We start from the raw sequence: 10,832 nt of genomic DNA, 5'->3' as shown, positions 1-10,832 counted from the left end.
CTGGTTGTCTGTTGCTTCATTTCAACCCTGGAAACCTGGAGACTTTTTATTTTACTCAAAACTCCTCAAAAAAAAAAAAAGTTTGGAAATATAATTTCTCTAAACTGAAGAATATTGAAGGGGAACATATTTTCTGGAGCTTCTCACATTTAGCTGTGTTGCTCATTCCATAAATGCACAATGCTTACAAGTTACACCTCTATGTAAAGGTGACCAATCAGGCTTTCCAATGATATATAATACAAAACCAATTAATATTATTAAAGGGGCTAAATGTTTGACCAAAGTAACGTCTAAAATGACTCAACATGACTTTCTGCTGCATTTGAAGCTTTAAATGGTGAGACAGGAGAGACGAGAGCCAATCACATCGAAGATATCAGAGAGGGGGTCAATGTCTTCTCTCAATCTGAACATCACTCTTTAAAAAGGTTAAAACCATGAAACCGACTTCGATCGCTGATCCTGAGACGGCGTGAACTTCCAGCATGACGTCAACACGTCACATCAGCCTGCCGACGTCACGTCTTCGTTCTTTCACACCGCCTCCCGCACCAGAAGCTTTATTAATATTTAATATGTTTGAAGAGGCAAATCAGGAATTTCAGCACAGAGTGGCTTTTTATTGATTTCTAATTCAGCAGAAAACAAAGGAGTGATTCAGAGATGGTGTCTGCAGCTCCGCAGTGGAACCGATGGAATAAATCATTTTAAATATTCCTAAACTTCATCCCCTTTAAAGGTCACATGTTCCTCTGACTATGTGTCTCTAGTCTGTCTACAAACCCCCCAATGATGAGAACAGTCCTCTCGCGCTCAAACAGGCTGTTTGGAGATGAAAATGTTTATTTCATTGAAGGTAAATTTGCAGTGAAATCCACAATCTGTGATCTGCTCTGAAAGTCGGCTATGAAACAGAAGTCTCCACATATTCTTTTCTGATATACTGAATATATATTTGTTTTTAAGTGACTTTGAGTCACTTGGACAGAAGTTGCTGCGTCGAGGGAGTTAAACGGAGAGAATTTGCATTTTAGCGTCGAGATGAAACTTTGGATTTTCTTTCCTCGCTTCATTAACGCTGATAAAAACAATCTGAAGAAGAAAAGAATTTGTAAACAGTTTTATCTTAAAATTCTTTTTCTTCTGGATCCACACAGAGCGGCGTGCGGCGTTGATTTAACCCTTTTAACTGCGGGACAGTCGAGCATCCATAACTTCGGAAAAAAATCCTTTAAAACTGAAAAAAACAAAGAAAACAAAAAACAAAACAAGAAAAACAAAACCAGTCGTTGTTCCTTTGTGAGAGAAACTGCAGCCAACATAATATTTAAATCTCTGAGAGCATCGTGTGAAGAAGAATCCAGGTCAGCGTTTATTCCCCCGCTCCCCTTTATCGTTTTATTTAGAACATTTAAATAACATAAGAACTGAATGTGGTACAGTCGGGATGTACACAGAGGATCCTGCTGAAGGTGTGTGTGTGTGTGCACGTTTACACACACACACACACACACACACACGCTGCTTCCTGTTCCTCCTCTGTTATGTACACTGAAAGGTGCGACAGCGGCCGACGGATCAGAAGTTGATGGCTTTGCCGAAGGAGGCGGCGAGGTTTGCTTCTCTGAAGGCCTCCGACACCGTCTGCGGGGAGAGGAAGGACACGACGGCGTTAGAATCCAGCGTGTGTGTGTGTGTGTGTGTGTGTGTGTGTGTGTGTGTGTGTGTGTGTGTGTGTGTGTGTGTGTGTGTGTGTGTGTGTGTGTGTGTGTGTGTGTGTGTGTGCGCGTGTGCGTGTGTGTGTGAGACGTACGGGATGGGCGTGGCACACTCTGGCGATGTCCTCACAGGAAGCGCCGTACTCCATGGCCAAAGCTGCTTCGTTAATCATCTCTCCCGCCCCCTGCAGGCCGACACACAAACAGCAGCTTTTAAAGCGCCTCCTCAACGCTCCTCTAATAATCATTCTTAGACGCCGTGAGAAGAAAAAAAAGGAGGCGGCTTATTCTGCCGACACGCCCCTCGACTCTGATTGGTTAATAATTGCAGCGGACTACTTCCTGTCCGCTCTTACCGATCCGACGATGTGCGCGCCCAGCATCCTGTCCGTGTCCTTGTGGCTGAGGATCTTCACCATGCCGTCAGTGTCGGCGTTGGTCTTGGCTCGGCTGTTGGCGGCGAAGGGGAACTTGCCGACTTTGTACGGAACGCCCTGAAGGCGGGAAGAGACGGGATGTTAAAACATTAAAACACAGGATTGGCGTTATCAGACGGCCGGTTCTTATTGGTTCTGGGGCGCCGTGTCCACCTGGCGTTCTATTCTGAGCCAAAGGCGGGTAAACAAGCATTCATGGCGTCTGCTTGGGAGAAACGCCAGGTGGACACGTGGCGCCGATTCATCGTCCGACCCACCTCCTCTTTGAGCTGCTCCTCCGTCTTGCCCACCCAGGCCACCTCGGGGTGCGTGTAGATGACGGAGGGGACGCAGTTGTAGTCGATGTGCACGGCGCCGCCCGCCATTCCCTCCACGCAGATGATGCCCTCGTCCTCGGCCTTGTGGGCCAACATCGGCCCGGCGACCACGTCCCCGATGGCGAAGATGCTGAAGGAGGAAGAGGAGGAGTTAAAATCCGGGTGGTTCTGTGGCGAGAACACGTTGAACGGCGAGCTCGGCGGTACCTGGGTACTTTGGTCTGGAAGCGGTTGTTGACGGGGACGCGGCCTCGGTTGTCCAGCTCGATGCCGACAGAGTCCAGACCCAGGTTCTGCGTGAACGGCCGTCTGCCGATGCAGACCAGCAGCACGTCGCACGTCAGCGTCTCGCTCTTCCCTCCGGCCGCCGCCTCCACCCTGAGACGCAAACAAACAAACACGGGGGTTAGCGACGGTCAAACGGGGACGCTCAGACGGGACGTCAGCACGGCTTCACTCACGCCACGTCGATCTTGCCGTCGGGCCTCTTGGTGGCGCCCATCACTTTGGTGCCCAGCTTGAACTTGACGCCTTGTTTCTGCAGGACGCGCTGGAACGTCTTGGACATCTCCATGTCGATGCCCATGCCGCCCACGTGGCCGAGGAACTCCACGGCGGTGACTTTGGAGCCGAGACGCTGCCACACTGACCCCTGCAGGACGGGAGGAATAAACGTTTATTTCACGCCGGCGTTCTGCGCACGCGTCGCCGTAATCTTTCAAAGCAAGTTACTGAAACACGACGTCACACAACAGCTCGCCGATTTTTTACTGCGGCGGAAGACGAAGTCGTTTAAGTGACGACGGCGATGAAACACGACCGAGCGTCGTGATAACGCTACAAACTCTATTAGAATCAATTCACAGCAGGAGTCGCGGTGTGAAAATATCATGGTTGCTATGGTTACTGCGATTGAGACTGACCAGCTCCACTCCGATGACTCCGGCTCCGATCACAATCATCTCCTCGGGGACTTTCTTCAGAGACAGAGCGCCCGTGGACGACACCACGGTGTCCTCGTCGATCTGAAAAAGAAAAAGAAAACTTAAAATTTGAAAATTTAATTATTTGAATTTAAAATGTTTTTTTTATTTAATTAATTTATTCATTTAATTATTAATTTAATTTAATTATTTGTATTACTATTTTTATAAATAAAATAATAAATAAATAAATAAAATAAATAAATAAAATAATAATTATTTTATTATTTTTATTATTATCATTAATTTAATTAATTTAAATATTTAATTTAGAATTAATTTAAAAATTAATCTTTGCTGGAAAACGTTGATCCAACCTTCACTTTCCTTTCGGCAGTAAAACAAACGGCGTACCTGGATGCCGGGGAAAGGCGTGACCTCGGAGCCGGTGGCGATGAGGATGTTTTTGGTGTTGATGACCTGCTCGCTGCCGTCCGCCGCCGTGGCCGTCACCTGGTTCTTACCCGTCACCCTCCCAAAACCGTTCACATGGGTCACCTGAAGGACGGAGAAACGACGTCACGCTGTAACAGCTGAACTCTGACGAGCGATTCGATTCAAATAATAAAAAAATAAAAAAAGATGTGAAAGAAAGAAGACGGACTTTGTTCTGTTTGAATAAATGTGCGATTCCTCCGGTCAGCGCTTTGACCGCCCCGCTCTTCTGGGCCATCATCTTCTCCAGGTTCAACGAGATGCCTGAAACTGAGCGAGCGAGAGAGAGAGAGAGAGAGAGAGAGAGACGCTTCAGTTAGCCGCTTTATCCTCCAGAGGGCGCCACTGTGCGGCCGCGTTCAGTTTGGATTCATTTATTCTCCGTTTTTTTAAAATCTTTTTTTACTAAGTGAAAACGATGAAAGGACTCAAACTCACTTTCGATGCCTCTGCTTTCAAAGTCTTTGCCGTGAGCCAAGTGGTACAAGTACGAGTTGTTCAGCAGAGCCTGCAGAAAAAAAAACATCAAATACATTTTAACTTTTTAAGAGTTTTATACGTTTTTGTTTAGTTTTATACGTGAAGGAAACCTGCAGCTTTAGATTCTACTCCTGAAGGGTCTGGATTTGTTTGGACCAGAGAAGGTAGGCGCTCTTTTTTTTTTTTTTTTTACCTTTGAGGGGATGCAGCCGACGTTCAGACACGTCCCGCCCAGCGTGATATTTTTCTCCACACACACCGTCTGTCAAAAAGGACAAAAAAAAAAAGAGTTCCGATTTATATTAAAAACATCTGAAGCTCAAAAGTTCCTCATTTCTTTAAATCCTTCATGAGTCCGCACGCTGCTACAGCTGCTATGAGTCGACTACGATGTCTTTGACAGTCCACCCGTTCTCCCCGTCCAATCAGGCGTCTCCGCTCGTCGACATGCTGGGAGAGAAACCGTGTGTGTACGTATGAGCTTACCTTGAAACCGAGCTGTGCAGCTTTGATAGCGGCGACGTAGCCGCCGGGACCCGAGCCGACCACTGTGACGTCTGCATCGACTGCAAAGAGAGAAAACACACACACACACACACACACACATCACTCAGTGATCCTTAACGAGAAAGGAGGCGTTTGTGTTTTACTGTTTAACTGAACTAAGACTCAACAGACGAGCGGGCGCGACTCTCACAGGACAGAGAGCGGGACTTTATCGTTCAACGCTAACTTCTGGCTTTAATAGAATTACAGAAAAATGACCGTCCCCTCCCAGAAAGCGTTCATCTTCTATCAGACGGCGATGGACGAAGAGGTTAAAGCGTTTTGATTAATCTTACTTGCTGCTTTGTCGGCGTAGGTTCTGACGGACACAGCTGACGCTCCGTGCAGTTTGCAGGGAAGCTGGTGGCTCCGCTGTGAGAGAGAAAACACAGAGTGGAAAACGTTCATTTTAACTGGGAGAAGAAAAAAAAAAAAAACCTCATTTTTCAACGTTTAGAAGATTTTTTGTTTCATTGCTAAATCTTGTGGTTTGTCCCTGCTGATTGTTCTCTGTTCAAACATCTTTCTCTTGAACTTGCATTTCTCCGTCTTCGGCGAATGCGGCGAAGTGTCTCGTGAACGAACAAATTCACACAAAATAAAAACACTCAACGCTGACTCGGCAGGTGAAAACACGTTGAAGTATTCGGACATGTCCAATCAACTTTTGTTAAGCGGTCCGATGACAACTTCCTGGATCTTAATGTCCTGAAAACAAAGGAACTGATCATAGATTTTATCCACAGTGGACATGTTGAATTTATCTGATGCAGAGGGTGAACTCTTTCAAGGAGACTTATTTTGAAAAATCCAATTGTACAGTGTTTTTGAACAATTATTTGGGTAACCCGAGTGTCTACTGATCAACAACATGTGAAATAAATCCATAAAGTCTTTTGTTTGTAGTCTGCAGAAGTCTGACAACACAGAGAGAAATGCTCCGTTTCAGATGTGCTCCCCTTGTGATGTCACAGTGGGATTCTTGTATTAAAAATTCCCTCCCCTGGTATCTTCACCTCCAGTCTAGAGCTAAACTTTTCAGCAGGTTGACTTTTTTTATTCTCTCTAGTGAAGGAGTGATCTCAGGGGGGCGGGGCTTATTGCATTTAAAGAGACACACACACCAAAACGGAGCGTTTAGAGAGAGCTGGTTTCTACAGGGTCACAAACCTGTAGTTATATTTGGACGAACGCACAGAAACACTGATGTTTCATTTAGACCACAGGTGAAAACAAGGATATAATATGTCCTCTTTAAATGTCCCTCAAAGCGTTTTATGTTTAGAAACATGGTGAAGTAGATTTTCCATAATATGTGACCTTCAAATTAAAACATAAATAATGGTCTAAAACATTTAAAGCACAGACAGGAACCCTGCAATGAGACTAATCATTCCCATCATTTGGAATAACAAGTTTTTTTTTTGCAAACCCGGAAAAGCTGAGTGACAACAACTCCGTCACAAGCTGCATCAGGAGTTAGGTAACCAGTGCTAAGCTAACTAGCCTGCTACATTAACAAGTAGCTGTCAAATATAGCTCCAAGAAACTACAGAGGAAATGTCATCACTTCTGTTGGAGACAAAAACATGTCACGTGATATTTGTAGACAGAAAACTGAACATTTAGCGAGTTCTTCGTATGATGTGATATTCTGGAAAATCACTGAAAAACGTGACAGAAAATAGTTATTTTTATTTACATGGTGGGTCTATTAGTCACTTCTAAGCAAGCCGAATTGTACAGAACAATCATGTTAACATTTTAAAATGTCATTTATGCAAATTCGGAGACGTGTTTTTACTATAAAACACAAAAAACTCTAAAATCGGGAGATCTTTCAGAGGAGTCTGGTGCAGCTGCGAGCCGTGACAGCCGCTAGCCTTTAGCAGACCCGCTAACTTGGTCCGGGCCCGGTCCAAACAAACTGGTTTCCACTGGACTTAACGTGCTTTATATCCAGTTTACACCAGTCCGGACAACACGTACTACAGTATTTGTCATGAGAGTCATCCTCACCGTGGCCAGAGAGCGATATATGTGAGTCCAGCTCTGCATTTTGTCTGCGTCCCTTCAAGGCTTCAAGTAACCTACAGCAGGCCGACAAGCCAAGGACTCCTGTCTCTGCGCATGCGCAGTATCACCGGCTCCTAAATCACGCATGTGCGTCGGTCGCTGCTTTATGACGCAGGCAATATTTTTAAGGACAGAAAACAAAACAAACCATCAGGAGACTTTCAGAAAGATATTTTTTAATGTATTTTGGCCGATACAAATGGTGAACTGATGCATCTTTATTTAGTGAAATTTATTTTGAAATTTATTTCTTCTTCTTCTTCTTATATTATTGTTATAATATTATTTTATTTTATTATTATTATTATATTTATTATTATTATTTATTTATTTATTTTGACATTTATTTTGTGAAATTCAATCATCCCTAAATTCTACTGAAGTATAACTTAAAATAAATCTTGTGTTTCTGTGATGCGCTGAACTTAAACAGAAGATAAAACTTACTCAATGACAGCTCATAAAAACAACAACAACAACAACAACAACAACAACAACAACAACAACACAACACTGAATGAGGGCAATATGACACTAAACAGTAGGGGGAGACTGCAGTAATTCAGTTCAAGAGTGTGTTTGGAGTCAAATCATTTGTTGTTAATTGGATGTAAAGAGACATTTATGCAGCATCACTGAATCCTGATCATGGTCCGAGCTCTCTCCACTGGCTCCCAGTTACTGCTCACATCAAATTTAAAACTCTGCTGCTCCATAACTTCTTCCCGCCCTCCACGCTGTGCCAATGAAAGGCACCTGCTCCAACCTTCACGACAGGATCCTAAGTCTCTAACTCCTCTGTCACCCAACATCCAATTTGACCTGCAGAATCCGTTTGCACCTTTAAGAAAAAGCTAAAGCCCCAGCTCTTCTCTTTGTTTGTTTCCATTCACTGACATTCTTTGCTCTTTTCTAGATCTGTGCATGTACTTACAAGGAGTCGGAGGCTCCTCCTCCTGGGCTCATCACCATCTCAAACACACAGACTTAGCTAGTTTTTACCTACGCTGCAAGCTTCCACAAGCCGATAATTTCGCAAGCAAGCATAAGATAACTGTCGCTGTTTGTCACCTGCCTGTCCTACTGTGCGTCAATCTTCATCCAAAGCAGCTCCTCAAAAACTCTACTTGCATGTTAATTCTATGTCTCTTAATGGCTGAGGAAAAAGGCATTTCTTTATTTGAGATGTTGCAACACAAATGGGCACAGACTTAGGAGGAGAAAGAGGTCACGCATTTCCAGGGATTTTGTTCCCTCTGTCGAGGCAAAACCTGCGACATCTTTTCAGATTCAAGCATTGATCATTCACCTCCATTTTACCAGCTTGCAGCTACAGTGAGTTGAGTTTGTTTGTAGACTTATTTAGAATGGATGAAAAGGAAGATAAAAACTCTCAAACATGGTCATTAGACTCCTTTTGTTGTTGTTGTTCAGAGTCACGAGACAAAGAAAACATATTTGTGTTGTTAGCTTTATTTTAAATGATCAGATGGCAGAAACAGTTTAAGCTTTGCTGACAGACATTTTAGGTGTGAACAGAAAATAAATTAAATTACTTAAAGAAATCTGTGGAGTAAGTCACACATGTGCCAATGTGACAAAAAAGCACCTACACTGCTGCAAATGTAAAGAGGCGGAGCTAAGTGTGATTGACAGGAGAGATGATCAGAGGCGTGGAGTTTTCACCACGTCTGTTGTTGCCAGGACAGAAGAGAGGGAAGAGTTTCCCAATGAAGGAGCAGCCAGTGAAGGAGTAGATCAGAGCTGCAGAGTCGACGTCATAAAAGGAGACCACGCGCCCCTCATAATCCACAAACACCCCCACCTTCTCAAGACGGGACTTCAGGGAGAGAAGGACTGGACTGCCGGTCAGGGCGTGATACGTGTTTTCATTCCTCAACCACATTGTCCAGTTTTCCGGAGGCATCAGTGAGATTCCTCCCTTCCTGTTCATGAACTCTGCTGCCACTCCTAAAGTCCAGTCAGTCTTCCCTTTAACCTGAACCTCGTAGTAAAATCTGCCTGTGGAGAAACTCTGCTTTGCAAAAACACAAGTAGCCCAACTAAATCTCTCTGGATTGTCGGGGACATTCTTCTGTACGTCGCCATGATGAACTTGTTTTTTGTCCTTGGACAGGATGAGATAGGGATTTGCTGTGTTTGGATCAAGTGTCACACGGACCTCATACTGCTGGATTCTCTTCAGCTCAGCCTTATTTCTTTCGTTTTGTTGAGCTGCCTGTTTGAACTGAGCAACGATCCCAGAGATGAACGTGTTGACTTGTAGTTCTGGTCTTGAGTTGAAAACCCTGTTACAGTTGGGACACTGACAGGAGTCATTACTATCCCAGTGTGTAGTGATGCAGGCTTTACAGAAGTTGTGTCCACATGGAGTGCTGACTGGATCAGTGAACACATCCAGACAGATGGAGCACAGGAACTGATCTTCAGTCAGCAGAAAGCTGGCAGCAGACATTTCAACAACCTGAGGACAAAAAGTGAAAAACTGTCACTGAATAGGTTTTATTTATTGGTTTAATAAAATGAGTCAATGTTTGAGTCACTCTGGATGTCGTTGTCTTCATTTACTCAGAGAAAGAACCAAACGAACATGAGCTGATGTTATTAACAGACTGTAATATCAATGCATACATTAGAAATCAGGTGCTGGACTGAATGTTGAATATTTAATTTCTCGAGTTACAACACATATTCTCAGTGCAGGATCAACAAACCGAACGCCTGCCTGCTTAAAACTGAAGTAAACATTAAAGAGGAGCTAACGTTTTATTCTTGTGCTGCATCTTCGATCATACATTTTAATAGTTGTTACTCACCGGAGAGGCTTTGCCGTGTTGTTGAGATGAAACCTTTTGAGTGACAGAGACTCTTGTCTGGATTGCAGCGCAGCTGTTGATCTGAAACACTTTCACTTTCATTCGACTGACGTCACGTTGAACTGCTTCTCCTGTTACGCTGACTCCGCCTCTTCATGCAGATTTTGTTCCCTCTGTTGAGACAAAAACCTGCGACATCTTTTCAGATTTGAACTTAACTTCTCTCCTGCATTAACACTCCAGTTTTAATTGAACATAAACAGGCTAAAGTTCACAAAAATGATCTACTCCGGTCTCACAAAATCCACACAAATTATTATTCAAATTAAATCTTCTGTATAAGAAGTGATTAAATGGATAGATGTCATTTAAACGTTATAAAGGTTACTTCTTTATCTTTAGACAGGACAGGGAAGGATACAAACAGCTTCTTCTTTGTCAGTCTTATGCTGTGCTGCCCTCTGCTGGAGTCCCTGCAGACTTGAGTGGTTCAGCCCGTGCGTGTGCGCGAGGAGGCCAGTCAGCTCCGTGCCGCCGTTGCCATGGTGAGTTCCTTAGCAACGAGCTCCGCTGAAATACTTCTAAAATAAGTTTGATTTACTCGCAGTCAAAGAAGTGATTTTAATGCTTTAAGGTGTGTTTAACAGAGTCTCCAATAATCTTCATCAAACACTTCTTTGAACTAATTGATTTATTGTCGAGTCATTTCGGCCCAAACTCAAACAGCTTCAACTATCGATCTCCGAGTTGTAGCCTAGCTTGTTTCACCAACTGTTAGCTTATTAATATGTGTTGTTTGTTTCAGCCTTTTTTATTTATTTGATTAAGGTTATAACTACAAGAGCTACCGGGACAGACAAAGTGAGACAGTGTTATCAGAATAAACTGCGTGCTGGTGCCAAAGGTGGATGTTTCTGCTGTTTATTACCCAACAAGGTAAGCTAGAAAACACTCAATCAGCCCTGAGTGTCTGTCACATCAAAATATGTTTACAGTAAAT

The 10,832-nt window shown here is 43.7% G+C and overlaps 3 protein-coding genes and 1 long non-coding RNA gene across 8 annotated transcripts in view; 1 reads left to right on the top strand and 3 right to left on the bottom strand.

Annotated features, from left to right (window-relative positions):
* The window catches only part of LOC306825238 (troponin I, fast skeletal muscle-like), an 89,956-nt gene that overhangs the window by 25,222 nt on the left and 53,902 nt on the right, over positions 1–10,832 (bottom strand). The window lies entirely within an intron of this gene.
* Positions 843–7,083, bottom strand: dld (deltaD). Its single transcript, XM_079346319.1, has 14 exons — positions 6,939–7,083; positions 5,216–5,291; positions 4,860–4,939; positions 4,567–4,635; positions 4,332–4,401; positions 4,063–4,163; positions 3,813–3,956; positions 3,399–3,500; positions 2,937–3,127; positions 2,683–2,853; positions 2,416–2,605; positions 2,078–2,215; positions 1,817–1,906; positions 843–1,647 (listed from the first exon to the last, which is right to left on the bottom strand). Exons 1-14 carry the CDS (start codon positions 6,975–6,977, stop codon positions 1,582–1,584), a joined length of 1,527 nt encoding a protein of 508 aa, XP_079202445.1. The 5' UTR covers positions 6,978–7,083; the 3' UTR covers positions 843–1,581.
* On the bottom strand, positions 7,576–9,993 carry LOC306825596 (E3 ubiquitin-protein ligase TRIM21-like). Its single transcript, XM_079346433.1, has 2 exons — positions 9,833–9,993; positions 7,576–9,480 (listed from the first exon to the last, which is right to left on the bottom strand). Exons 1-2 carry the CDS (start codon positions 9,932–9,934, stop codon positions 8,635–8,637), a joined length of 948 nt encoding a protein of 315 aa, XP_079202559.1. The 5' UTR covers positions 9,935–9,993; the 3' UTR covers positions 7,576–8,634.
* Positions 10,377–10,832, top strand: part of LOC306825597 — a 32,206-nt gene continuing 31,750 nt past the window's right edge. For all 5 annotated transcript variants that reach the window (XR_013779293.1, XR_013779294.1, XR_013779295.1 and 2 more), the window contains exons 1-2: positions 10,377–10,466; positions 10,661–10,768. This is a non-coding gene — a long non-coding RNA (uncharacterized lncRNA). The remainder of the gene's footprint in view (positions 10,467–10,660; positions 10,769–10,832) is intronic.

The sequence above is a fragment of the Symphodus melops genome (genome assembly GCF_947650265.1).
Source record: "Symphodus melops genome assembly, chromosome: 6".
Classification (NCBI taxonomy): domain Eukaryota; kingdom Metazoa; phylum Chordata; class Actinopteri; order Labriformes; family Labridae; genus Symphodus; species Symphodus melops.
This window is presented reverse-complemented; position numbering and strand designations above follow the sequence as displayed.